Below are 27,740 nucleotides of genomic sequence, written 5' to 3'. Positions count from 1 at the left end.
TTACATCGACTCGACTGAATGGGTAAACTTATTTCTAGTTCTTGAGGAGGAGTAGAGGATGGGATGGGAAGGAAGAAGGAGGATGCGGAGTAGGGGATAGGAAAGGAGGGGGAAAGGCAGAGGTGGGGCTGAAGGAGTTGAGGATAGAAAGGGAAGGGAAGGAAGGAGGAAGTGAAGGAAAAGAGGATGGGAAGGGAGGGAAGGAGGAGGATGGGAAGGGAGGGAAGGAGGAGGATGGGAAGGAAGGGAAGGAGGAGGATGGGCAGGGAGGGAAGGAGGAGGATGGAAAGGAAGGGAGGGAAGGAGGATGGAAAGGAAGGGAGGGAAGGAGGAGGATGGGAAGGAAGGGAAGGAGGAGGAGGTGAAAAGTAGCGGAAGGGGAGGAGAGGAGGGAATCTTGTGAGGACGCGTGCTGACGTCAGACCAGAGTTCGTAAAGCTCTGAGAGTCAGGGGCGGAGGGGGGGCAGGGCGTGTGGGTGCGTGAGAGGCCCGGCGGTGCCCCTGGGTGCGTGGCGAGGCCACAGATTGCTGATTAGGCTCGGCTGCCGCACTGGATGGGAGCCGAGTGTGTGGCGGCGGTGGCGAGGGCCGCGTCTAGCGAGGAGGGCCCGAGGGCGTCGCGGCGGCACCCTCACACCACCACAACACAGCCCATCTCTATGCAGATGAAAAAATTAGCATGAAAATGAAGAAAGTGTGAGAGTGGGGGAGACGGACTGTGGCCAGATTCACCGTGTGTCTTGGCGGGCGGCTCGGTGCAGATGAGGCTGAGAAAGGTGCGCCCCCAACCCACCTCACTGTTGGGTCCCGGGGCTGAGGGTGGGGGAGGGAGGAGTGGGTTGAGGGTCATGGGGTGTGGGTGTGGGCGTGGGTGGGTAGTCTGGCGAAGGTTGCACCTCTTGGTAGTATCGACCCTTGCCGGCGGCCGTCTCAGCTGCCCGGCTCCACAGGTCCAGAATTGTTCCAGGTCTGCCCGTAACTCAGCGAGACAAGGCGAGGGGGCGCGAGGGGGCACGGCTGCCGTCAGAGCGAGATCCACTCCCACTGCAGTGCCGGCAAGGTGGTTCGCCGCCCACTGAGAATTAGGTCAGCCGCCACCCACCAGGAGGCCGCCCGTGGGTAATGGGTCCCGCGGCAGGTCGTGGACGCGGCTTACCACTCAACAGGCTTTTAACGCCCTAATGATTGCTTATGTTCCATTGCGCTCAGTTACGGGGCTCGTTAATCCGTGGGTGGCGAGGCGAGGAGTGGAGGCGTTGGGTTGTGGAGGGAAGGGGGTTGTGGCGGGGCTGGTGGCGGGGCGGGGGCTGGCGGGAAACAATAATTGGAGTTAAAGAACGCAAACAAGAAATCAAATTGAAATAATAAAATGTCATGCCGGCAGCACGTGACGCGCCGCATGCACGCCACACACGCTCACTCAGCCGTGTGTTTAAACATTCACACATTTTGGTTACCAATAATATTATTTTCTGCCGCTTGTTTCACAGGAAGAGTAAGTGAATGGAATGCAAATATTTTATCAATACCACGTGTTTGACGAGTGTCGCTTTGCGTTGCAGGTGCAAGATAACGTCGGTCACGTGTTCCTGCGACACGCGCGACATCTTTTGGTGTCCGCACGTGGTGGCGCTCTCCCTCCACCGCATCCGCCACGCCGACACCGTCCAGCTCAGGATACCCATCTCAGGTAGGTCTTGGCCTCACAGGTCCTTCAAGGTGGAGGGACTGAAAAAGAGCTTCGCCTAGGTTTTTCATAATAATCGAACTTAAAGTGTAGACTTCTAAGCCCAACAGACATGTAAGCAGATTCTAGAAACATTATGCCCCCAAGGGACGTGGTGCTGTTGCCCACGAGTTTGTCGCGGCGCCGCCCTTGACCCTTTGTGTCGCTGCCTCCACAGAGACGCTGCTGCAGATGGACCGCCAGCAGCTGCAAAAGATGATGCAGTACCTGATCAGCGAGCACCACACGGAAGTGCTGCCCACCGCCCAGAAGCTGGCTGACCAGATCCTCCAACACAGCCACCCCATCAACCACATCCAAGGTGCGTGCATGTGTGTGTGTGTGTGTGTGTGGTCGCCACAGGCAAGCCATGTCTTTTTTTTCCGAGCAGTAATGTGTCTAGGCACTCTGGCCTGGCGAGTAACGTGATTGGCCCAGAGCCTCTATGGGACTATCTGTCCATTATATTACGCGGTTGGCCTCCGCGGGGAGGTGGGAGGCACACAATATTTGCAGGTAGTGAAGTGGCGCTGGACCGTCAGTATTGGATCACACCTGCTGCCAATACTCCACAGTCAACCGGCACACGACAACAATACACTAACACAATAGTGCCTCTCCCCCTCCCTCGCCCTCGCCCCCTTCGTTCCTCGCTCCGTTTTCCCTCCCCAACACTCGCCCTTCTATGAAATGCTTCGGCCCTCGCCCCTCGCCATCACGGCTCAAGTTCCCCGCGCCTTTATACACGCCGCCGCCGCCACCGCCGCCGCCACACACTCTATGGGTCACTGTAATGGCAAAATATGATCGCGATTGACCCCTTAATATTTTTAGCTGGTGGCCGCGGCGCACGTCGAGGTAAAATAACACAACTGTCGCGGAAAAGTTGGTGGAATCAAATCCCCAAGAGGCATATTCGTTTTTTTATTTTTCGAATATTTTGTAGCGAGAGTATCAGTGTGTGTGTGTGTGTGTGTGTGTGTGTGTGTGTGTGTGTGTTTATTTTTTACTCTTTCCCCACGTTTGGTTTCCCGCCCTGATGGACTGACGCATTTCAACACCCAAACATTTCCAGTATTATCCCTGACCGCGATTTGTTGCCGTGATACAGCGGCTCCGAGTCTCTTTCGGTATTTTAACTGCGGCAGCCGGGCAGGGAGAGAGAGAGAGAGAGAGTGTGTTTTGTATATTACTTCCTTCAGGAGGATTGCAATGACTGAGAAACAACCGGAACACGTTATAACAAATACCTGATGATTGATCGTGCCGCGGAGAGAGAGAGAGAGAGAGAGAGAGAGAGAGAGAGAGAGAGACGAGCAGGTGACGGGTGACAGCGTGCGGGGGTTATTAGACGAGAGCTGCGAGACGGCGATAACACTTCTTCGTGGGCCAGGTGTTCCTCGTCAGGTGTATTGTGACGCTTGGGAAGTTGTGAAGCGGCCTGTTTTTGTCTCCCGTCGAGCTGATCAGAAGAAAGTCCACAATAATATCAAATTGCTTTAGTTGTAGCAGTAGTAGTGATAAAAGTAGTAATAGTAGTAGTAGTAGTAGTAGTAAACGTAACGGCATTACCCTTGCGCGCAGTAGTGGAATTGAGAACTGTAGATTGGACAGCTGTCTGTACTTCCAATAGTGTGTGTGTGTGTGTGTGTGTGTGTGTGTGTGTGCGCGCGCGTTGAATTACTGGAGATACACACTTAATGGCTGTCGTTGCCGGTACCGACGGAAGCAGCAGCAGCGGTTATCCTTGCCTCGCGTCCTTACCACCTGAACTGCCACTTCTTCCTTTTATCATGTGTCTTCTTTGCCTCTCCTCCTTTCTTTGTAAACTGTCGCTCATTCATCATGCCCTTCATGTAAACTTTTACTCTTTCAATCTCCTTTCATTGCAAACTGTCACTCGTACCTCCTCCTTGTCTTTTTTTATTAGACCATCCCTTTCATCCCTGTTTTCGTTGTCCACCCATGCATCTTATTTAAGTGCTGGCGAATATTGAAAAAGAATGAAACCTAAGCATTCATATATGGACTCGTGAGGTGGTGCGGGGCCAGGAGGGGTCAGCGGCACTCCCCCGGGCGACCTCTCCGTGACCCGGCGGTGGCGCCTTGAGCGGTGTTTTCCTCGTTGAAAATGGAGGAGGCTTATCGCGCCAAGGCGAATGTAAATGTTGAGTCTGACGTATCGTAAACACATGCCAGAAGTTTCCTTGGGGAGAAGTGAGCGAGTGTGTATAAAGGCGAACCCTCCGGAACCCCCAAGTCTCGCCAGGGACGGGTTCGGCAGTACGCTCCTCGGCACCCCGCCACCACCACCATCACCTCCACCTCCACCTCCACCTCCTCACACCGCCGCCTTCCTCTCGCCGTCTTCCAGCCTCGAGATACGACACGTTAGTTTCCATCCACCGCCGGTAACGACTGGCGGGGCGGGGGCGGGGGCCGGGGCTGCGTGTCGGGGAGGGAACTCACACTCACGCACTCACTGCAGCGCATGGCAGTGAAAGTTGAGATGGTGTGTGTGTGTGTGTGTGTGTGTGTGTGTACGCCATAGCCTGAGAGCCAATCCCGCCCCGCTGATCCCATCACCGGCCGTCCTACAGGCTCGGTATTGAATAAAATAAAATAATCATGGCGCGCGTTTTGCAGCAATAACTTGACAAAATACAAGATACAATATTTAACGTTTGACTTTTACTCGGGCTCCGCAACAAACGGAATCGGCCATTCTAGGCATACGAGGGAGCGGAGTGTCGTCAGCGCCCCCTGGTCGATGCCAACGAGGGGTTTGCGCTCCAAAATGCGGGAAACATCGGCAAAGTTACGGGCGCGGAGCTGCTGCCGGCCTCCCGCGGCTGTGTACATACATACCAAACTCAACTTTATGTTAATTGCCGCCTCTCGTGTTACATTTGTTGTAATAACCGTTCTTACTGTTGCCTGTGAAATATTTTACGCTGGTTTTCATGGCGTGCACTGGCGAGGGAGACCCGAGGAGGAGGAGGAGCAAGGAGGTGTGTGTGTGTGTGTGTGTGTGTGGACTCATGCATGGTCAGAACGCTCGCTACTGCTGGTTGACTCGGCTCACTCTCGTATCCCCCTTCCCGTTTTCCTCCTCCTCCTCCTCCTCCTCCTTCGCAGTTCCTCCTTGTTTGTGATTCCTCCTCCTCCTCCTTGTCCTCCCCTCTATTCCTCGTAGCTTCTCGTTGTCAGTGGCTCCCCCTCCTCCTTATTCCCCCCCTCCTCCTCCTCCTCCTCCTCCTCCTCCCTTTGGCTCCTCTTCTTGCTGCTTTGCATAAAAATTCAATGGTCGACTCAATTGAACGTATAAACAATGAAGCAGTGCACTCACTCCCCACACGATGTCCGCCGGTATGCCCCCCCACCCCCCCAAGACTGTCATCACCGCCTCCCCCACCCCCAACTCCCCTTTAAATGTCCTCTCAGGGTCTCACTCCCCATCCTTATGCTCCCCTCACCCCCACCACCGTTACCACTACCACCTTTCCTACTTCTACTGCCAGCACCATCACCTCCTGCCTCTTCTTCCTGCATAAGAGGGCATTGTGACTCTCTCTCTCTCTCTCTCTCTCTCCTGTGATCCTCGCTTTCACGTACAGACACTCACTCACACTCTTATTGCGTCATATTCATTAAAGTGCTCGTTGTCTATGTCTTAACCATCCTCCTCCTCCTCCTCCTCCTCCTCCTCCTTCTTTTTCCCATTACTTTTACAAGATCCTCCTTACTCGCTCCTTCTCCTCCTCCTCTTTCGCCTTTCTTCTCCCTCGTTTCTCTTCCCTCTTTTCACATTCTCCGACACCTCCTCAAGCATCCCCCGCCCCCCTCTCTCTCTCTCTCTCTCTCTCTCTCTCTCTCGTGTCCCCTCGTCATACTCCACGTCTCGCACGCTTCATATCTCCCTTTCGCTCTGCTCTCTCTCTCTCTCTCTCTCTCTCTCTCTCTCTCTCTCTCTCTCTCTCCAATTGCCCTCTTTCCCCTCATATTTCCCCTCTCCCTTCAAATTCCCTCTCTTCCATCACGTTCCTTCCCTTCATCTCCCTCTCCCTTCAATTTCCCTCTCCCTTCCTCGTTTTCCCCTCTCACCATCTCTCTCTCTCTCTCTCTCTCTCTCTCTCTCGCACATCTCTCGCACATCACTCGTCTGGGCTGCCACACATCGCCCCCTTTCTGCGGCGCCCTTCCTTCCCCTCCTGCGCCTGCCTCCCAGACGTGGTCACTCCCCGCCTGGCCGTCGCTGCGTCCAAGGTGTTCATGGGAGGTGGAGGGGCCGAGCTGACCACCTGTAGACCTGCCGCCGAGGTGACAGGGTCGAGACGGCAGCTGGTGGTGGTGTCTGAGTCTCTTCGGCCTAACGCGCCCAATTGAAAATCAATGCCCCGCCTCCATTTGCTTCTGTGAGCCCCACCTCCTCCTTCTCCTCCTCCTTCTCATAGCCGTTCTCCTCCCTTCCTTTTCCTTCCCCTCCTCCTGTTCCTTTTCTTTCGCTTCCTCCTTTCCCGTCTCATCTTCTTCGTTCTCAATTTCCTCCTCCTCTTCAATTATCTTTTCCGATGCGTCTTATTCCAATTTCCTCTTTTACGTTCTCATTTTGTCCCCTTCATTCGACCTTCTCCCTCCTCATACCTTGTTTATTTTCATCGTCGTCGTCGTTGTTGTCATTATCATCACCACTATCATCGTCGTCGCTACTCGTCAGTCCTTGGCACCTCTTCACCAGCTAATATTCATCCTTTGCCTCCATCCGCCGGCTCTCCGTCGTCATCCCGTCATTGTTGTTTCACTTTTCCGCGGGCTTTGTGTTATTAGTTTGTGCTTCATGAGCCGTCCTTCATTATCGATTGTTTGGTGTTTAAGTCTCAAGATTTATTTTACCGATTAATCACTTCCATCACTCACGTTTGAACCCAAGAAACTCGATATAGAGTGAGCAAACTGTTTTCTCGTTATTATTTTAATGGCTTGACTGTCATCCTTGTACATAATTTATTTATTTATTTATATATATATATATATATATATATATATATATATATATATATATATATATATATATATTGGCTCCTTTTCCTTCTCTCCCTTGCTGTCATCCTCCCCCTCCCTCCTCCCGACACGCACACTTCGTATCCAAGCTGTATTCATGTCTCCCAAAACTTTACTCTCCACATGCCATTCCAAAGAGAGAGAGAGAGAGAGAGAGAGAGAGAGAGAGAGAGAGAGAGAGAGAGAGAGAGTGCGCGCGCGCGTGTGTGTGTGTGTGTGTGTGTGTGTCCTCCCTGCACAATACTAAGTCTCCGGGATTGGCTAACAATTTGTCACCATCCTGGACATTTTAACACCACTAGGGTTGCCAACTGTATAGCCGCCACAACACTCACACACACCCTCACCCCTCACTCTTCCTGCACGCCCTCCCTCCTCCATGCCGCCCTACCCGCCGCCGCCCTCACCGTCGCGCCCTCGCCCCGCCATCACCATAACGTCACCACAACTCATCAGCATTCACTCCCCCGCCGCGCCCGCCGCCCGCCGCACTCTGCCTGGCGCCGCCCGTGGGGCCACCCCGAGGGACTGTACACAGGCATCGGCTAAAATCGACCTTCCACAGCCTGGGCCGAAGAGCGAGGCCGCTTCAAGGTCGGGGCAGGTCACGGTGGTCACTAGGCCCCCCGGCTCGCGCGGCCAAGAACACCCTCCATCAAGGAAGAAAGTTTTGCAGCGAATATGAAAAATGAAATATTGTCGTATTCCTTGTCTCTCTCTCTCTCTCTCTCTCTCTCTCTCTCTCTCTCTCTCTCTCTCTCGCTCGCTCGTTCCCCTCGGCCGGCCCTCACGACGGGTGCCGAGGGCGTGGGAACACCTCCCCTCTGACTCCCCTTGTTTGCCCGTCAGCGCAGGATACGAGAGCCCTTGGTTGGAGTCGCCCCGGGTTTGCACAGCGTCTTGGAGCTGTCACATCCACGCGGCTACTCCGAACCCTCCCCTCAAATCAGATTCCGCGGCGGTCCCAAGATGGCGGCGGCGGCGGGGCTGGAAATAAGCTCCCCCCTAGTAAATTATCGCCGAGCTGAATATCGCTGCGCCGACTTCGTGTCAAGCCGGCTCCTCCTGATACTCAAAGCCGGGCGCCAAAGTCGATACGTAGTCCATAGCCTTGCCCACCACCTCCCCCCCCCCCGCCATGGCTTCCCGCACACCCCACACACACGCTGCTCTCAGGGCGCGGGGAATCTTGTTTTCGAAGAGAGAGAGAGAGAGAGAGAGAGAGAGAGAGACGCCGCAACACATGCTGACCTCCTGAGTCCCTCACCTTCTTGCCCTCCGCAAAGACCTTGAGCCTAGTGGTGTTGCAGCGCCCTGAGAGAGAGAGAGAGAGAGAGAGAGAGAGAGAGAGAGAGAGAGAGAGAGAGAGAGAGTTAGTTGATAAGGCTCCAGGGCGAACCAGCCGTGTTTGGTGACGAAGGTGGCGGCGATGGTGATGGCGATGGTGATGGCGAAGATGGTGGTAAAGAAGGTGATGATGATGTCTAAGGTGAGGGTGGCGATGATGGTGTTAATACTGCCCGTACATCATCACCATCACGATCCACACATCGTTATTCACACCACAACCTAACCCTAAACAGTGAAGAAACGAAAGAGAAGGAAAGAAATAAAGAGAACCAGGTACAAAAATGATGTTGTAGCTATATAGTGTGATGACATTGAACACTCCAAACACAACCTAACCCTAAACAGTGAAGAAACGAAAGAGAAAGTAAAGAAATAAATAGAACCAGATACAAAAATGATGTTGTAGCTATATAGTGTGATGACGTTGAACACTCCAAACATCGATCACGGGATACACGGTTCGAAAGGAAGGATTTTTGTGTGTGAAGATGGAGGTAAAACTGGACCGAGTGAGTGAAGTGCCCTGTATGCGAAGATTTTTTTTCTCTTTCATCCATAGAGGGTTTGAGGCGTGAGGTGGGATGAATATCGTGGAAATGAGAGCGTGATACTGAGGGAAAAGAAATGAGAGAGAGAGAGAGAGAGAGAGAGAGAGAGAGAGAGAGAGAGAGAGATTACTGTGTTGTGAAAAGAAGTGGTCGAGGATGTTAAAGATGGTGACACTGCTCTCTCTCTCTCTCTCTCTCTCTCTCTCTCTCTCTCTTCAAGACCATCATTATAATCGGACACGTGTAGAGGGCGGGGCGGGGATCACGGTGCTGTTGCCCTCCCTGCAGTGCCATATATACTTGCTCTCACCATCACCCCGCTAACTCACCCTTTGACCCGCCGCCGTCTACGCCAAATTGTACCTAATGCTCATATTCTTAAAACACTTCGGCGTCCATGCAGACACACTTGACGAGGCTTTCCTAGGAATTCTGGGTATTTCCATGGGGGTAGTTTGATCCTTCTTCTGTACCATTAACCCAAAGAAACGCCCACGAAAGTCTGATTGATCTCTTTCTCGGCCTTTGGAAATAGCTGATGTGAGGGGAGGAAACGTCTGAGAATAAGGACCTAGGTCGCCCGTGTCTCCTAAAAGTTGGTATTATAAAACACTTTCGCTTCTCACATCAGCTATTTCTAAAATCCAAAGAGGGGGTCAGTCGGGTTCTAATGAGTGTTTCTTTAGGTTCACGGTACAGAAGGGTCACACTACCACTAAGGTCATAAAACTACTCCTGGTAACGCCTATAACTCCTACGAAAGCCTTGCCAAATATGTGTTCTTGGGCTGCGAAATGTCTCACAATACAACCCCTTGTCTCCTCGTCCGCCTCCTGACGTATGTAGCCTTTAAATAATGTCGAGTCGGAGGGAAGTACAGGCGGCCTCCAGGAAATGTTGTGACCCGCGCATAAAGATAAACATTTAATATGCCGCTCCACAACACGCACCAATAATGTGATTGTAATGAATATTGGATCGGAAAGCGTCGAGGCGGGCCATGGCGGGTCGACGCTGGTCTGGCTGGCGTGTTCCCGTTTGCTGTATTATTTCAGTGTCATTAAATGTGAAAAGCAGAGGGCGCGGCTGGTTGGCTGCACAGGGCGGTGGTGGTGGTGGCAACAGTGTTTTATCGGGAACCTAATAAGGCTGCTGTTTAGAGTCTACAGCAGTATCCTCTACCTGCCAGAACAGCTCTCCCTCCACAGGACTCCTCGTTTCCGTCTATCCACCTTAAACAGTTTTACGTGCATCCCGGATCACTTTTCCTCCATTAGCTACTGCGCGTCGGTGGCCCTCGCGGCGCGGCAGGGCTCCTCGCAACCAGCGGCTCTGTAGTCGTGTCCGGCGTGCCTGAATGATTCACCAGCTTGCTCTCAGCGACCTCACCCAGGACGACGCTCTCACCACACCACCGCAGCTTAGGACATTTGGCACCCCGCAGCTTAGGACATTTGGCAGCTTAGAACATTTGGCACCTTAGGACATTGGCACCCCGCAGCTTAGGACATTTGGCACTCTTGGTTACTGGATCGGTGTGTGCTCCCTCCTATTGGCCGTGCGCCCTCCTATCGGCTCCGCTGTACATATAAATGAAGATAAATCCGCGTTCACCGCCCCCCACCCGCCTCCGGGGTCCTATTACCCCTGCCAAGTATACCCTCCAGAACACGTAATCTTTCTTCACAGAAAACGCGCACCTCCAGAGGCATCACGCCTAGACCAGCCAGCCCGCAGTGGAGGCAGACTCGCATGGGAGGGAATTTGATCAAGGGAGATTTTCGACGCAAGGGCGAATTTGAATGCCAACTATAAAAAAAATAGGAGCTTTTAGTGTTCATACCGAGGAGAGTACTTTTTGTGGCGGGATGATGCTCTGTATGCATGGAAGTAATTATATTTTATGAGAATAATTACGCTCCTCTTTAAAGTCCGTGGGCTTGATAGTGAATTCATGCCTCGCTGCCAGGGAGAACATTTTACACGCATTATTTACACATCTCCAATTCCGCGTCTGTGCGCATGCAGGAGGAGGAGCTGCTGCCTTTTATGTTAAGACTAACCACACACACACACACATACACACACACAAGACATTCACCAGATCTCCTTACTGAGACTCCACCAGGCCATCCGATTATATATTTTTTTTTCCATACATGCTTGTCAGAGAATCATCGGTTATCGGTTTTAAAATTACAAGTGCAGTATAGGTGAAGGATCAATGTGAAGCGAAGGTGTACGTACATGTATTTCCTGCGTTAAAAGTGACACTCGACCATGTATTGGCCCCAGAAAGATTGCCTTGTGAATGTGTGTACACTTGAGAGGCCATGATCTGTGGTAGCAATTAGTATGTAAAAAAAATGTTCCTAATGAAGCAAGGGTGTTAAAATTTATCCATATGAACTGCCCAGAAATGTTCCAAATAGTTCCTCATTGTACATTATTGACTTTTTAGGTACATAGCAGGTTTTTACATTCACAGTAGCGATATGATTAGTTTTTCCACTATCCTACCACCAACCGGAACAATTCATAAATCTCTTCCTTCCACACAGGTGCCCCGGACCCCACGGCAGGAGGCAGTGCCGAGGAGGAGCACTGCTGGCACCTGGACGCTGAGCAGGTGAAGGAGCAGGTGGGGCAGTACCTCACTCAGGGCGGCTACTACAATGCCAACAAGCAGCTCTACTTCATGTTCACTAAAGTGAGTCTTCCTCTCAACACTCATACTATTACATCTTACTCTTGTCATGGCTGCACATTATGAACAAATACTAGTCACTGAACTTTTATCACTGATATTTTGTTATTCTGCTTACCAAGTTTGAATGTTTCAGAAAGGTAGAGCAAAAGATTTATATTTAAAGTTGTAGATGTGCAGTTGCGTTGTTAAATTTTATTACATGTCTTCATTGATATTATTTATTTTCTCTACTTATTATTTGTATCTGTTCGTTTCTGCAGGTTCGTGAGATGGTCCGGGCAAGAGACAGTAATGGTGCTAAAATGCTCACAATGATCACCGAGCAGTTCCTCAATGATCCCAGACTCTTGCTGTGGAAGACCCAGGGCACCCCCATGACAGACAAGTGTCGGCAGCATTGGGATCACATAGGTGAGGCCTTTTCATCAGGCTGATGTAGCAGCTCTTTTTACCAAATTCACTTTTGCAATATAGTTTGTTGACAATTTAAACTTGCATTTTTAGCCATGATAACAGAACAGTTTCAGCATGCTTTAGATATGTACTCTGTTAATCTTTATTGACATACTCTTTCTGTTGGAATATTTTTGCTGCGTTTATTTATGATGAACTGATGTCATTTACCTGTAAACATTATATTCCTGTAGTTCCTACATATTGGTGTTACATCAAGCCCAATAATGTAGACACACAGTTATACACAGAAATTACACAACATTTTTGTGTTTTCAGCTGCTCTGTGGGTGTGTGTGGTGCTGGCGCCTCACTGTGGCTCCATGGAGAAACAGCAGTGGCAGAAGACCCTGGAGCAGTGGGCACAGACTGATGTGTGTCCCCTGGAGGACCCAGACCACAGGCACCAGGATAACAATGACAGGGTAAGAACACACATCATCTACCTGATTGTCACAAATAACCATTATGTATTATTACTTTCCATGTAGTCTAAGGCTGCTCATGCTGCCTGACACTCAAGAGCATAATAATTAATAGTCAGAAAAGAATGACATAAATCCTTATTCAGTATGTGATCTGTATGGTATCCCATAATGAACACCACTAAGTGCTGGGGGATCAAACCAGTGCTTTTTTAGTAAAAGTCAGAGCAGCACACCAACCGCTCCACCAATAGTGGAATTTTTGTCACTGTGTTAATGCAATTTCCTTAATTTTCATGGGATTTTGAGAATGTGTCACTAGCTTATCTGCAGCAGCAGTCTATAACTAGTGATTTGGTTGTTCCTTCAGTCTCTCTATTCTGGCTAATGCCTCCTTCTCTGGTTCTTAATGGATTTTCTTTATAGCTGCTTCCTGAAGGAGATGTGCTCATGCTAGCAGGTGCCACATGAATTCATTATGGTTATATATTTACAGAATCACTCGGCAGCCTACTACATGAGTTCTGATGAGGAGTCTAGTGATGAAGATAATGAGTTGCGACGGAGGGACCCAAACAGAGAGGCTAACAGGGACCCATTCCATCGCCACCACCACAACCCCCACCACAACAACCAAAGAGATGTGCGAGACAGAGACAGAGATAGAAGGTCATCTCACAGGTATGAAAGACAAGAATATTTGCACACTCTCATTCACTTAGGTTTTCAACTTTTATGTTAATGAGAAGTAAAGATACAAACTATTAACACCATCTCATTATAATCCTCAACATTAACCATACAAAGTAATGTATGTCAAATTCTTATATGTCACGCTCCCACTAAGTAAAGTTTTCTTGTCAAGGCGTCACAAGAGGCGGAGGATCTCTGCTCCTCCTCGAACCATTTTCCACCGAGCCATCGACGCCTGCAGCATGTCCTGGGATGACCACCACCTCCGTACCATCTTGGCAGGAGAAACTCCAGTGCTCAGGACCTCCCAGCATTCTTCCTCCTACTACAATGAACATGGCCAACCTCTGTGGCATGGTAAGGTGCTGCCAAATGTGATGGCATGATAACAGAAGTTCTGTTTAATAGTTCTGTGGCTATTTCCTATAGTGGATGCATCAACACCTGAAGTGCCTATAACTAAAGAGAGCTTCAATCTATCTATCCATATGAAGGAGCTGCAATTTAACTTAAATACTCCTTTGTCCCAAAAGTGAGACCAGAAGCTTCAGGGTAGTTCTATCTGACCATTTTTATACTGAGCCCAGAAGGGTCTATTCATCTACCTATCATTCTCTCTGGCCTACCTCACAAACTCCACCATTCCACAGCATTCACCCACTTGGCTTCCATATATCAGATCGTACATGAGGAGTTTTCTTCATGAAAATTTATCTTTTTGTTCCATAACTTACCAATGTATTATATAATTACACCATATTTTGTTCTGTATCTATTAGGTGATATTTTTCATATCAATATTTTTCATAGTAAATTTATAATAAAAACTATGCATTCCTTCGTGATCTCATCCCAAAATGTGTCCTGTCTCCCCCTTCCAGAGCCTGTCCCGGTCGCCTGCTCTCGTGTTGATGCTCTGCGGTCCCATGGCTACACCTGCGAGGCACTGAGACTGGCGGTGGCTGTGGTGCGAACTCTGAAACAGGCACAGAGGGAAGCGTACCTTTGGTGGGGAAGTAAAAGAGATGAAATGCTTCCAAGGTGTTCTGCCTCTAGAGCTTGTAGATCTCTTGGTCCAGGAGCATTAGAAAGTTGGGTGGGACATCCCTTGGACCCAATAACTTGTCTCTTCGATACTTTAGCAGAAGCATCTCTCTTGCCTGAAGACCTACCAAGATTCCAGTACCATAGTGGTAAGTTTATGAAATATATGTTTGAGATTATACTCAGACCTATATTGTGCTCATATGTTGCTGAATGTACCTTAAAGCAATTAAATCAAATTACAGAAATCAATAAGAATCACCAATTAAATCAAGTGAGAATTACTAAAATAAATAAGAAACAATAATCCTTCATGTCAGAGATTATAATAATCATATTTAGCATGAAAATATTACAAATGAAAAAAAAATGCTCTTTAGTTTCTAGGGCCCCAAAATATATTTATGTGAATCAAAATTTCATATAATCCTTTACTATGTATAATTTGCAGATTGGTTAGGAGTGGCAAATGAAGATGCTACTAACCTTGCCCCGCTGAGGTATCGCCATGTTCCCGTCCCTGGATCCAGCGACCCCTGGGAATCCTACCTCACCCTGGCCTTAGAAGCAGCTCTTATTGGTCTAGGACAGCAGCGTGCTATGCCACCTGGACTGTATGCTCAGGAAAAGGCCTGCAAACAAGAAGAAAAGATGATTCTTAAGCTTCAAGAACTCAACCTTGATTCCCCCCTGCTGGCAGTGCTGCGCCGGCAAGCCAGGCTGCTGCTGGAAGGTGGACCGTTCTCTGGCCTCGGGGAAGGGATCCACCCAGAGAGTGTACCCATGCACACCTTCACAAAGTTCCTATTTACAGCTCTTTTGCCACATGATCCTGATTTAGCATATCAGTTGGCATTGAGAGCAATAAGGTATGTGTTACTGTATTCATGCCCCAGTTTACTGTATCTTGTATTGTCTATAGTTACAGCACTTACAGGTAGCTGTGCAAGGAGTTATGTAATTTATCATGAGCATTTTAAATACCTATGCTGTTTTATTGGAAAGATTTTAACTCCTAAGTTTTCCAGAAGCTTTATCAACTTTATAATAGGATACCCCTATGTATTTATGTTGGAAATTTAACCACAGAATGTGTTGCAGCAATAGCATCATACATTGTGGTTTAGCTACACATCTTGCACATGTTATTTCTTAGTATATACATTCCCTTAATTGTGTACAACTGCAGTTTTGGTATCCCTAAGTTTATTATGAAAACTGCTACATAGAAACAATAATGTACGCACATTTAAATGCTTTTTTTGCCTTCCAGGTTACCTATCTTAGAAGATCATGATGATGTAGATGACCCAGTTAACGGAAATGTGTCTTCTTTGGTGCTGTCTCGATACCCCAGATGGTTCACTTTAGGACATATTGAAACTCAGCAGTGTACTCTTGCTTGCACTATGATAAATGCAGCTAAGAGTAAGTTGGTTTGGTGGCTCATGAAGTATTTCAATTTATTAATGTTTTGTAGCATAATGTGATGATCATTTTCTTGAAACTGAAAGTTTGATAGTGTCATTAATATTAGTATCTGTGATACTAATATTAATTTGTATATACATTCCTCACAAACTTTATTTCATGTTATATTTTCTCCTCAGATGATGTCATGCGTCTACGCTCTGTCTTGGATGCAGCTCTGAGGAACATCCACAGTTCCTCGCACCTCTTTAAGTTGGCTCAGGATGCATTTAGGTTAGGTCTGCCTGGGGAAGGACAAAGGAATTCACTTCTGCTCAATGCTGCCCTCGAACTTGGTCTCCAGGTAAGTGTACATTTTTTTCCAATGGTATTTTCTTTTCTTATCATGGAAAATTGATTTTGATATGTATATATTATAAAATATATATTAAATGGAAGTTGGTCAGTCTGCCACTTGTAGGAAATGGGCATTCTGATAACTGAATTTACCTACCAAGGTTATTTTACATAAAGTTCCTTGGAGGTACCCAAGGAGACAGTCTTAAGAAGGTAATCGTAGGAATTTTTTTTTTACTCAAATCACTTACCACATTTGAAATCAAATCTTGGCATCCCTTGACCTCAGTGAAGATAGTGACAGTGGAGATGCTGGTGCTGTATTAATTGTCAACTAACAATTTGCAGGTTATGAGGATGACTCTCACCTCACTGAACTGGAGGCGGCGAGAGATGGTGCGCTGGTTGGTGACATGTGCCACGGAAGTTGGGGTGTCGGCTCTCATCTCTATAATGCAAAATTGGTTCACCCTCTTCACTCCAACGGAGGCAACCGGAGCAGTGGCGTCCACCATCATGAGTCACACCACAGTTATGCGGTTACAGTTGGACCGGTCAAAACAAGATGAGCTTGCTGCTTGTGCCAGATCTCTAGCTTTGCAGTGTGCCACTAAAGTACGTATTTTGTCATTGTCAGAAAATGTAATTGTGGAGGAAGATATTTAGCATTTTGAGATTACAAAATAATTCCTAATGCAGTTTTCAAATGACTTCTTTTATTTATAGTGAGTTCTGAACAAAATAAACCCTCCTAATTTTATTTGTTTTTTTGCATTTTCAGGACCCACCAAACTGTGCTTTGAATGCCTTGACTTTGTGTGAAAGTGATCCGGTATCCTTTGAAACTGCCTACCAAGTTGTTGTGGATGCAGCTGCTCACACCATGTCATCCTCCCAATTGTTCACCATTGCCCGCTACATGGAACACCGTGGCTACCCACACCGTGCTTACACTTTGGCCATGCTGGCAATGCGTAGTGTTCATCTGGCATACAACCAAGACCCTCATCCAGCGATCAATGACATCCACTGGGCTGTGGCGCTGGCCCATTCACTTGGTCGTATGGAGTTGTCACAGCTTCTTCCGGTGCTCATCAAGAATGTCCAGTGTGCCACTGTGTTATCGGATGTCTTACGACGTTGCTCCCTTTCAGCTCCAGGAATGGCGTGTCCGGACTCCAAACGTAGACCAATAAAACCACTAGCTTTTGATAAAGCTCCATTACGAGGTCTTCTTGAAGCAACAATTCTTGCTTATATCAACACAACCAATTCACGCCTGACTCATATCTCCCCAAGACATTACCAAGACTTTATTGACTTTTTAACGAAAGCTCATGAAACATTTATGCTTGCCCATGATGGACATATTCAATTTGCACAGCTTATTGAGAATATGAAAGTAGCATACAAGGGCAAGAAGAAGCTCATGTGTTTAGTGCGAGAACGATTTGGCTGATGTTTAGTGAATCGGTATCAAAGACATTGTAGAAAATGCTTCAGTAAAGCATTAAGTTCTTCCTGTTAAACACAAATACAGTGAAATGTTTGCAGTTTCAAGAGACAGATACAACATTCATAACCAAGTTTGAAAACTGTGTAGACATGGCATCAGTTCTTTATTGGTGTTCACAAGTGAAAAGTAAAATGTGTATTTCTTCAGCAAAGTGAAGTGGTCCTTTTTCTTCAGGAGTGAGATGCAGACATTTCAGTTTCAGGAATATTTTATATATATTTTCTGATTATAGTTTGATAATTAGTGTATCAGGTCTATACTCTCAATACCTATTGTTATGACATTGATGCTCATTTCAAATTAATATGCGCAACAATTATTTTTTTGTAAAGAACACAACTGTTCTATTATTTTGTACTTCAATTTGTATATTATTTATTCAGTTGCTTTTGCAAGTACATATTGTGTATTTATACCAAAGATTAGTGAGAAACTGATGGGTTAGCATTTTGCATCCAATCCTGAGCTGCAAGCAAGCCCAGTTGACAGTGTGATATTATGCTAAGTGGAATCCCACCTCTTACGCCCATATCACGCGGAGTTGGTACCGTCAGGGACTCCAGTACAAACCATGGCAAAGTTCACAACCCGTAAAATGTTCTGGCTCTGTAGATGCTCTTATCCAATCAAGTGAGTGATGAAATCTTTCAGTACACCATGTTGGTCTGTCATAACACAGAGGAGTCAAGAACCTACATTCTCTAACGTGTGTCATAAATGGTAATGTCCTTTTTCCATACACGTCCTTACTATGAAATGCCTCAAAGCTATATATTAGTTGATGGAATCTGATAAGAGGAATCAGGAGCCTAAGCATTTAGCTTATGTGAATGCAGCCTTTTTGTCAGGCTTATCTAAGTCTCTACCCTGCAATAGCTTATGTGGGTTGAAGATGAAGATTCTGTTACAAATATCTTTGGACGGGTTATTTGCTGATCAGAGAAATGTCACCTTGCAGTCAAAATAAGCATTTGGAAAAATAGAATTGGGAAAGCCTTTAGTTATGTGCAAGATATGGCCACTGGCAACAATATTTTATGTAATAAGCAAAAGAGAAAGAGACGAATTTCAGATTAAAGATCTTGCTTGCCTCCTGCAAGCAGTGGTAAATGAATACAATAATTCCAAGGATTGAATGCAAAAAGGCTTTAGTATAATGTTTCAAGTAGAATTATTTGAGTATTCATAACTAAGGGCCAACTGTAACCCATTCATAAAGGAAAACATCCTGTATTGCTGGAGGTCAACCAAGGAAAGTACTGTATCAAGTCGGAAATATTGTGCTGCTGTAGTGCTGCCTCTCTTAGCAAAGTTAATTTCTGACAATAATGCACTTTAGTGATCTACCTCTGTATTCTTATGTAGCAAACACAGCCGTGGCCTATGTAGATGGTTGTTTTTGTTTGCTGTCTTGCCATATCTTCAAAAGGTCCAGTGTGTTATGTATATGATCTCATGTCTAAGGACAAAAAAAGTCTCTTTTTAGACTATAGATTTTCAAGTGTATATATATATACATATACATATATATACATATGTGTGTATTTAGTGTATAAGGTGCCACAGTGCCCTCTGGCATGGTTGTTTTAGGTCTCATTTTAGTACCTTTTGACTTGAGTGTGACTTTCCTTCTGTTCCTGCTTCCATGAGTGCTAGAATCTGCTCCTTATTTATAGCCTGTCAGAATATCAGGGGTGTTTTTGGTACTGCATGGGAAGGTGGAAAAGACTGAGATATCACATTTTTAGGGCCATGTTTATTAATTAATTAGTCAAGAGGTTTTTTTCCACTTTTTTTCATACATTGGTTAGGAACTAGTTTAATTAGTGTTATATTTTATTACAGTGATGTTGAAGCTTGTTTTACCCCTTTTTTAAAAGGAACTTCTTTTGTTGCCTAGTGTTACTACTGGTATTAAGTTATTTATGTACAAACTATTATATGCTGGTCAATACCAATGCCTCCTCAAACTTCCAAAACAGTTATGTATTGCACATATACACAATGAGGCTCTAAGTCCTGTGTGTGATTAACAGCATGTATGTAAATATTCATATGTCAATAATTTAATGACCATATCTTCAGAAGCTTCATCAGCCCATTCTTGATGTGTATTGTGTCTGTATAGGTCTGTGTCGACTTCCAAATAGCATACAAAAGTTGTCAATATTTTTTCAGTAGTAAAGATGGGTATGTTTTGTTGGTGAATGTCAGCTTTCCATTATTTTTTACTTGATGTCTTGTGTGGGCAAGTTGTATATGTAATATATGGGAAGTAATAAGATATGACGCCAATGAGATGTTTCTATGAAGCGAGTAATTCAAGTTGGTTTATCACATCCCATGTATGCATGCATTGTACTATATGCTTTCTCCATCTACCTTTGGGAATGTTAAGTAATTTATAGACAGCCAGATTCAAGGGTATACACCACTCAGTATTTTAGATAGGTTCATCTTCTAGAGTATTTGCATCCTATTTATTTCATCATGCCGAATTTTCCTACAGCCTTATGCTCCAATAGATCAAACTTAAGCCATATATTCATAATGCATATAACCTCAAAATACCACAAGGATAAATGTTAATAACTGAGTGATTCATATAGGTCATCGAATCCATACATCCATACATACATAAATACATACATACTACATATATGCATACATCTAGACTGATAACAGTGCATTTTGAAGGTTATAACATGAAGGGTGGTCTGTAATGTTATGATCACTGTTTGGTTCATGACAATCTTAGCTAGGGGCATATCACTCAGCGGTCCTTGTGTCCATTGCACTGACTCGTACCAATGTTTGAACCAATTGCTTGAAACGGAGTTGTAAGATAAAGTGAGACGCATGTGAATATTGTAAAATGCATGTCAATGCTTGAGAACTGTATAATAAATGTAAGAACTTGTACATAATAGAGTGATGCATTAGGGTCACTTTAGAATTAGATAGTTTTTTTTTTTCTCTCTTTTACACCCTTCATCTGTCTCTCCCTGGTTATACTTATTATCATCACACACTTCATATTTCCGGTGGATACAGTTTGTTTTGGTATGTTATCGTGTTTCAGTTGATATTCCAGTGATCAAACAGTTGCGGAAGCTGCAAGTTAGATCCCTTCTATTACCTGTCGCAGACTTTAAAGGACTCCTCTTTGATTTGAATGAAGGTGTTCATGGAAATTGTTGTTATCTTCATTTGATCACTCTGTTGTTATTTATGTTTGTTCAGAATTATAATTGTTTTATCAATTAAAGAAAATATCGTGTGAAAAGAACCGATGATGAGACTTAAGTAATGTGTGTTTGCGAGTGTGTAACTGAGACTGGAGGACGCTTGAGAATAGTTTGTTTGGAAAATTTTGTTACATTAGTATGTGTGCAAAGTGTCCTCTGCTAAGCTGTTCTATTAACAGTTTATATTCCAAAATATTTTTTACTTATAAAACTTTTCATTCAAGTATGCTGTGAATATCTGCAAAGCCATATGCAAGCGTGTACAGTACAAGTGGATGACGTAATAAATTTTGTTCTTATTTAATTTAAGTTACGTATGCAAATATCCCCTTCCATCATTTATGCTCCCATCCTACCCTCCTTCACTTCAAACTCCTCATTTTTGCCCTGTCATAATTATTGTTTCTGCCATTTTTTACATTTGTATTAAAGACTTTACAATGAGAGCTGGTGTCATTGCCCTCTTCCTACCCATCATCTTAAGACACTAATAGAGTATATATCTTCACTTATTAAATTTACTGCATTAGGCTTGTTTCTTCCCTGAATATACTTTTTTATGGTCTTTGTACTTCACTGAAATATAAAGAAAGTGAGCTTGGACATGTTGGAACGTAATCATTGCTGCTCAACATGATTGGCTTGAGAGTACATGGTGCAAGGAATGACAAGTAAACCACTGAGTTACGACAAACTGCAATATCATTAATTACTATTTTAAGAACTACAGGTGTTCCATAGGCATAGGTATACTACCAGCCTGGGGACTCAGTAAACCAGAGAAGTACTACCAGCCTGGGGACTCAGTAAACCAGTGAAGTACTACCACCCTGGGGACTCAGTAAACCATTAAGGTACTACTAGCCTGGGGACTCAGTAAACCATTGAGGTACTACTAGCCTGGGGACTCAGTAAACCATTGGCGTACTACCACCCTGGGGACTCAGTAAACCAGTGAAGTACTACCAGCCTGGGGACTCAGTAAGCCATTTGAGTACTACCACCCTGGGGACTCAGTAAACCATTGGACTACTACCAGCCTGGGGACTCAGTAAACCATTGGACTACTACCAGCCTGGGGACTCAGTAAACCATTGAGGTACTACTAGCCTGGGGACTCAGTAAACCATTGGAGTACTACCACCCTGGGGACTCAGTAAACCATTGGACTACTACCAGCCTGGGGACTCAGTAAGCCATTTGAGTACTACCACCCTGGGGACTCAGTAAACCATTGGACTACTACCAGCCTGGGGACTCAGTAAACCATGCATTGAGGTATACTACCACCCTGGGGACTCAGTAAACCTTTGGAGTACTACCACCCTGGGGACTCAGTAAACCTTTGGAGTACTACCACCCTGGGGACTCAGTAAACCTTTGGAGTACTACCACCCTGGGGACTCAGTAAACCATTGGAGTACTACCAGCCTGGGGACTCAGTAAACCAGTGAAGTACTACCAGCCTGGGGACTCAGTAAACCAGTGAAGTACTACCAGCCTGGGGACTCAGTAAACCAGTGAAGTACTACCAGCCTGGGGACTCAGTGAACCAGTGAGGTACTACCAGCCTGGGGACTCAGTAAACCAGTGAAGTACTACCAGCCTGGGACTCAGTAAACCATTGGAGTACTACCAGCCTGGGGACTCAGTAAACCAGTGAAGTACTACCAGCCTGGGGACTCAGTAAACCATTGAGGTACTACCAGCCTGGGGACTCAGTAAACCATTGAGGTACTACCAGCCTGGGGACTCAGTAAACCAGTGAAGTACTACCAGCCTGGGGACTCAGTAAACCATTGAGGTACTACCAGCCTGGGGACTCAGTAAACCAGTGAAGTACTACCAGCCTGGGGACTCAGTAAACCATTGAGGTACTACCACCCTGGGGACTCAGTAAACCATTAAGGTACTACCACTCTAGGGACTCAGTAAACCATTGGAGTACTACCACCCTGGGGACTCAGTAAACCAGTGAAGTACTACCAGCCTGAGGACTCAGTAAACCAGTGAGGTACAACGCAGCTTCCCTACTTCCCAGCTCTGATTCCTCTGGCTCTCTTGATACTGGGTCCTCTATTTCCAATAATTCAGGTTCATCTACACCTGCTTTTGACTCCTGTAATCCCACCATTATCACATATCACTGATTTATCTTTTAGAATTACCACACTTTATTCAAAGAATCTACACTCTCCATTATCTGTATCTAATTATAGCTTCTCCGTAGTAGCGTTTAGTCCTTCGTTACATCACGTACCGTGTCTTTATCCTTTAATTAATCGTTCACTTCTGTCTGACCACAAAGCGTTAATTAGATCAGATAAAGATGCCTCATCATTTAATTAAAGCCATTACTGTAGTTCACTACAAGGCAAAGGGCTTTCCCATTGCCCTCCACCTCTCATATACTCCATCCTGCTATGGCAAATGTTCTGATTTAATTTATCCACCTGGTAGGAATAGCTACTATGATTGCTTCTCTGCAGACGAAAGGGAGAAGACGAGGGGGAATAGAAAACGAAGGAGAGAAGAGGAAGATGGAGAAGAGGAAGGCAAAAATCACAAGATTGGTTAACGTTGCAAAGTTGAGCAATAAGGGAGTGAAAATAACACCTCGAGATAGGCGGCGGGTTGCTTGCTATCACTACTATGGTTGAGTGGCTTTATCAGGCGGGCGAGAGCTGGAGTGGGTCCTCCCAGGTGGCTGACTGTCGCGTTTCCGAGGCTGTGCACCTTATCTCAGGGGTGAGGGAGAAGGCAAGGTCAGTATTGCGTAACACTGAGACAACTGAGTGTGGAGCCAACGAGCAGAAACGTAGACTTATCAATCTGAAAATAACGATAAGAATGAAAGGGGATGTGTAGAGCGTGGTAGAAACAGTCCCCATCCCCTATAATCTTCTAGTAATCTCATGATAGGTTTCTTATTTATATTCCTTTCTATAGCCTTTTGTAATGTTCCACTAAAAGTTATGACGCACTCAAGAAAACTAAGGAAAAATGTGTAGAAGTAGTGCCCCCCCATTTTTAACCTTCTAATAATCCTATGTCAGGGTTCCAATATCTATTCCTTTCCATATCCTTCTGTTATATCCCACAAGCCCAAGTTATGACGCATTTTTCGCACCGAATACAAGTGTGCCAAGAAAACAAGAAAATATCAATGAAAGACGAATTAATCTTGTGTCTGGCAGCGAGCGTTGGGTCCCAATAGAAGCTTTTTCCTGTGTAAGGTGGGCAGACTCGAGGCGGCTCAGTGTGTCGTGTGCCCCAAGGTGAAGGGTGTGTGTGTGCAGGGTGACCTTCCCAGCAATATCACTTGGTGCACGCTTTACAAGATACCCCCGTGGCAAGGTCGGTGTTACAGACCCAGCGAGACACAGAAAACCGAAAATCAATGCCCCTGGAGCCCAAACACACAGGCTGCTGCAGGGGACGGCGGCTCCAAGCGGCGGCGTGAAAATGACGCAATCTGGCAAAATTTCAGGAGTCGTCAGATAGTAGTGCTTGCTGGGGTTTGTGCGCGATTCCCCTCCTCTCAACCACACGCCGGGGTGAGTCGAAGTCATTGTGTATATATAGCTGCCAGTAGTGTTGTGTGACAGTTGGTGGTTGCCGGTATGCTTGGTATGGAAGCTTGGCTCTCGGGTTATCAGCAGCCTTGTATGCACATGTAGGGATAAACTTGGCACAGCATGAGTGGGGTTGGCTCAGACGATAAAGCTTCATAAAGGTGACATTTAGTGGAGGTAGAGGCTGGTCCCTCCACCTGGTTATCGATCTCCTTCGCGCAGACACACAGCGGATTAGTAAGGAATGCACGGCGGTAAGGGTTGTGCTAGGTTTTGCACGTCCATATCAAGTGTCTCGGAAGAGTGTCACCTTGACCCCGCCTGCACCTCCGAGCGTGAGGCGTACACAATGAACAGCCGTAACGTGGTGAATGTATTCTTTGATCAATATATTTATCGTGTGTGCATTCATCTTGCTCTTGCATGTTTCTGACGTCAATAATACACTTGTATATAATTTTTTGTGATTGCTGCGGCTCACGTGAAGAAACGCAGACAGGAACGTGTAAATAAATTAAGAGCTCTTGGTTCGATACTTAATGCTTGGAAACAATAGGCTATGAAGGAAAATGGAAGAACAGCAAGAGTGGAGGCAGATTATTAAAGGTGCCGTATCTTCGAAAGGCCCTCACGCCCACCACACGACAGGAGTCACTCCTAGGTCACAGGAAGGACGCCCTCAAGGGGTCTATCCCGTGGCGCCATGTTGACCATCCTTGAGGAAAGGATTCAAAGGAGACTTGATCCAGTCCAGGCCGGACCTTACAAGGTCAGGTCAGGCCAGCTTAGCAAACCACTCCTCTCGCTCCGCCGTTGGTCAACTGGAAAAAAAAGCCTAATGAAACTTCTTTTGAGTCATATTTGATGGACACATCGCGTGCCATTGTGTCCAATAAATATATGATGCACGAGGGAAAAATAAATTACGTAACGAAAGCCTGCTAGGCACGCGGTCGCATTATCATCATTCAGACTATTTTATGACTCTTGAGTAAGACGCTCCTGCTCTGCCACGTGGCTGTCCAGTCCGTGATGTTATAATTGTAATCATTAGAGTTCAGACAGCTGTGTGGGTGCCAAAAGCAGCCGTGCAACTTGTGCTCTGCCTCATGTTGCAGACAAGGGAGGCGCATGCCATGCCAGGTACGCGGTGCACTCTTTTCGGAGGTCTCGGCTGCTCCGCGAACCTTAATTCTGAATGTTGCTCTCGAGAAACTGTTGCGTCTCAAGATAGACGTGATGTGGCACTTCCCCGAAAGACACTTAAAACCACCTCTCTCCCTAAACACACACATTAAGATCTACTCTTGCGTTTTTCCTTGTCTATTTTATAGCCGCTGATAAGGGGGTAGAGACATTTTACGTACGTCTTGCCAGTGTCCCGCCACTCAAATGCATTCATGTGTGAGATCAAAGCCTACATTTTAAACGAATAATCGCCCTCAGCCAACAGGATCACGTGATCTAAACATGAAAACTTTTTGCATAATATAAAGACTCCTCCTTTCGCGGAGTGACGTCATATTGGAGTTAAGCGTATTTGAGGGAAAAAGCCATAGCGAACATTATTTCCCATTAAACGTAATTATATTTAGATGAGGAAGATCAGCGAATGATATTATTATGCCGAGTCAGTGTATAATTCATATGCAAGTTGGCAGTATACTGTGCTGTACAGAAACAGGTTTTTGAGTAGCAGTAATGCAAAATGAGATTTTAGTGTTCCCTGGTAGCACGTGTAATAGTATATCATATACAGTTCTCAAACGACTTACAAGAAAGTTTTCAACAAGAGAATAATCCTCCCCACTGCGCCCACATATTTATACAAAGCGGCGTTTGAGCTATGCCACCTTTGATATCCCCGCCAAGCCTCTGGGCGGTGGGCGGGCCATTTCACGCGTGAAATCATCTCGCAGCTGCTCGAGTCAAGTGTTCAGATAAAAAAAGATTCTTCGAGCATCAGGTTGTTGAACTTGATAAGCCAACAGAACTGCACTGCACACGAGCTTCAAAGGTTTCAAGGCTATGGAAAAGACAGTATAGTTTTGAGTAACATGCAAGTAAGTTTAGAAGGGGTTTGTATGTTTCAATGCAAGATTAAAAATTGTAGATATCGTTTCAGTGAAGTTTCACTGACGTAGCGAGCTGCGACGCTGCGGTCCAAACACTTCGAAGCAGCGACGAACCTCGACCTCCCGCCTCCCCCGTGACATTGACTGCCAAATTATATGTTAGTTGGGATGAAGCTTTTGTTGCAGGGATTCCCAGGAGCAACTGCAGCGGCTTCTCTTCTGAGAAAGTATTGCGGAGTAAACCGAAAATAATTCTCTCTCTCTCTCTCTCTCTCTCTCTCTCTCTCTCAGATGAAAGGGATTTTTGCAAGGTTCAACATTTGACAGTTGCGCAACTCGGCATTGAGTGCTTCCCCGGAACACAAGTCGCCTTATCATTGTCGGGTTTCACCGGGCGCTTGCGGTAATAGTGTACGGTGCGGAGGCGACGCACTGTGTTATCCCAAGCAGTTCTCGTGTTTCTTTCTCAGTCGGGGAAGCAAACGCCAAAAGAACTCTGCCATCTCGTTCCCCCGGTAACACGGCCGTCAACAACCCACCAGCAAATGAATTATTAAACCCAGCATTCTTAAACATATCGAAAGCTCAGTTCACCTCTTTGAAAGGCCTTTCGTAGAAGTTGCTCGGATTTTCATGGACTGTTTTGTAATCCTAGTGATAGTTTTACACGAGTTCTGCATCCTAAACGGGAAAATTATCCTTGAAAACCCAGTTAATCTTCTCTGTGACTTTGGAAAATAGTCGTAATGGGATCCCGATATGCTTAAGAATATGGACATAACTCCAGCTACACAAAGGCTTTGGATCCAGAACGCTGCTATTGTTTTTTCATAATCGGTCACAAAGCAAGTTGACATCTGAATTTGATAACGGGTTCAAAAGAGGTTCAGACCAATGTTTTCTCAACCCTCCCCCCCTCCTTACCCCTCCATTGAGTTTGCTTGCTCCCACATCCCTAACCGAAGTCTATTGTCGGTAAATTTACCTGCGATTATCGACTGTTTTTGATTCCATGTTCCTCGTAATCACGTTTTTCTTTTCAAGGTCTGGTAGGTGAATGGCTTCAGGGTACATTGCAAAAGTCTCTCTCTCTCTCTCTCTCTCTCTCTCTCTCTCTCTCTCTCTCTCTCTGTTTGGCGCTCACGTTCACTTGAATAATGGCGTTGCTGATGTACCCGAATCATTTATGTCTAAACAACGTCGCAGCGTAAGGCGTGTGTCTCCCACTCGCCACGAGGGAGTAGGGAAGAAAGATGTGCCCGTCAGGAAGGTTTTGGCACCAGAACTCACGCGATCATAGGCAAAAAGTAAATTTATGTTGAGGTTAGTCACGCAAATCTTACTTCTTCACCCTATGAATCATTATATCTAAATTAGTGCCCAAACACCTGCATGCAGTCAAAACATTGTCGGTGGTCTTGAAATGTTTGTTTATCCTACTGGTGTGTTAGTTATCCAGATGATGTGTGCTGTTTATCACAATGGTCTGTGTTTCTAAGAGGATGCGGTTGAGGAGCGGGAGGGGCAACATCGCACTCCTGTTTGAAG

At 46.0% G+C, this 27,740-nt stretch overlaps 2 protein-coding genes across 4 annotated transcripts in view; both read left to right on the top strand.

The window, feature by feature from the left end:
• Positions 1 to 20,986, top strand: part of LOC127010453 (zinc finger SWIM domain-containing protein 5-like) — a 32,068-nt gene extending 11,082 nt beyond the window's left edge. Inside the window, exons 2-14 of the mRNA XM_050884647.1 lie at positions 1,564 to 1,691; positions 1,906 to 2,049; positions 11,248 to 11,396; positions 11,657 to 11,807; positions 12,129 to 12,274; positions 12,771 to 12,955; positions 13,140 to 13,324; positions 13,849 to 14,160; positions 14,463 to 14,880; positions 15,285 to 15,439; positions 15,622 to 15,785; positions 16,127 to 16,393; positions 16,560 to 20,986. Of these exons, the coding sequence (XP_050740604.1) occupies positions 1,564 to 1,691; positions 1,906 to 2,049; positions 11,248 to 11,396; positions 11,657 to 11,807; positions 12,129 to 12,274; positions 12,771 to 12,955; positions 13,140 to 13,324; positions 13,849 to 14,160; positions 14,463 to 14,880; positions 15,285 to 15,439; positions 15,622 to 15,785; positions 16,127 to 16,393; positions 16,560 to 17,237 (3,082 nt within the window). The 3' untranslated portion in view covers positions 17,238 to 20,986. The remainder of the gene's footprint in view (positions 1 to 1,563; positions 1,692 to 1,905; positions 2,050 to 11,247; positions 11,397 to 11,656; positions 11,808 to 12,128; positions 12,275 to 12,770; positions 12,956 to 13,139; positions 13,325 to 13,848; positions 14,161 to 14,462; positions 14,881 to 15,284; positions 15,440 to 15,621; positions 15,786 to 16,126; positions 16,394 to 16,559) is intronic.
• Positions 20,987 to 23,792: 2,806 nt separating this feature from the next.
• Positions 23,793 to 27,740, top strand: part of LOC127010452 (bestrophin-2-like) — a 71,316-nt gene continuing 67,368 nt past the window's right edge. For all 3 annotated transcript variants that reach the window (XM_050884642.1, XM_050884641.1, XM_050884646.1), the window contains exon 1: positions 23,793 to 24,099. The gene's annotated coding sequence lies outside the window, so the exon portion shown is untranslated. The remainder of the gene's footprint in view (positions 24,100 to 27,740) is intronic.

This window comes from Eriocheir sinensis, chromosome 43, assembly GCF_024679095.1.
Source record: "Eriocheir sinensis breed Jianghai 21 chromosome 43, ASM2467909v1, whole genome shotgun sequence".
Classification (NCBI taxonomy): Eukaryota; Metazoa; Arthropoda; class Malacostraca; order Decapoda; family Varunidae; genus Eriocheir; species Eriocheir sinensis.
This window is presented reverse-complemented; position numbering and strand designations above follow the sequence as displayed.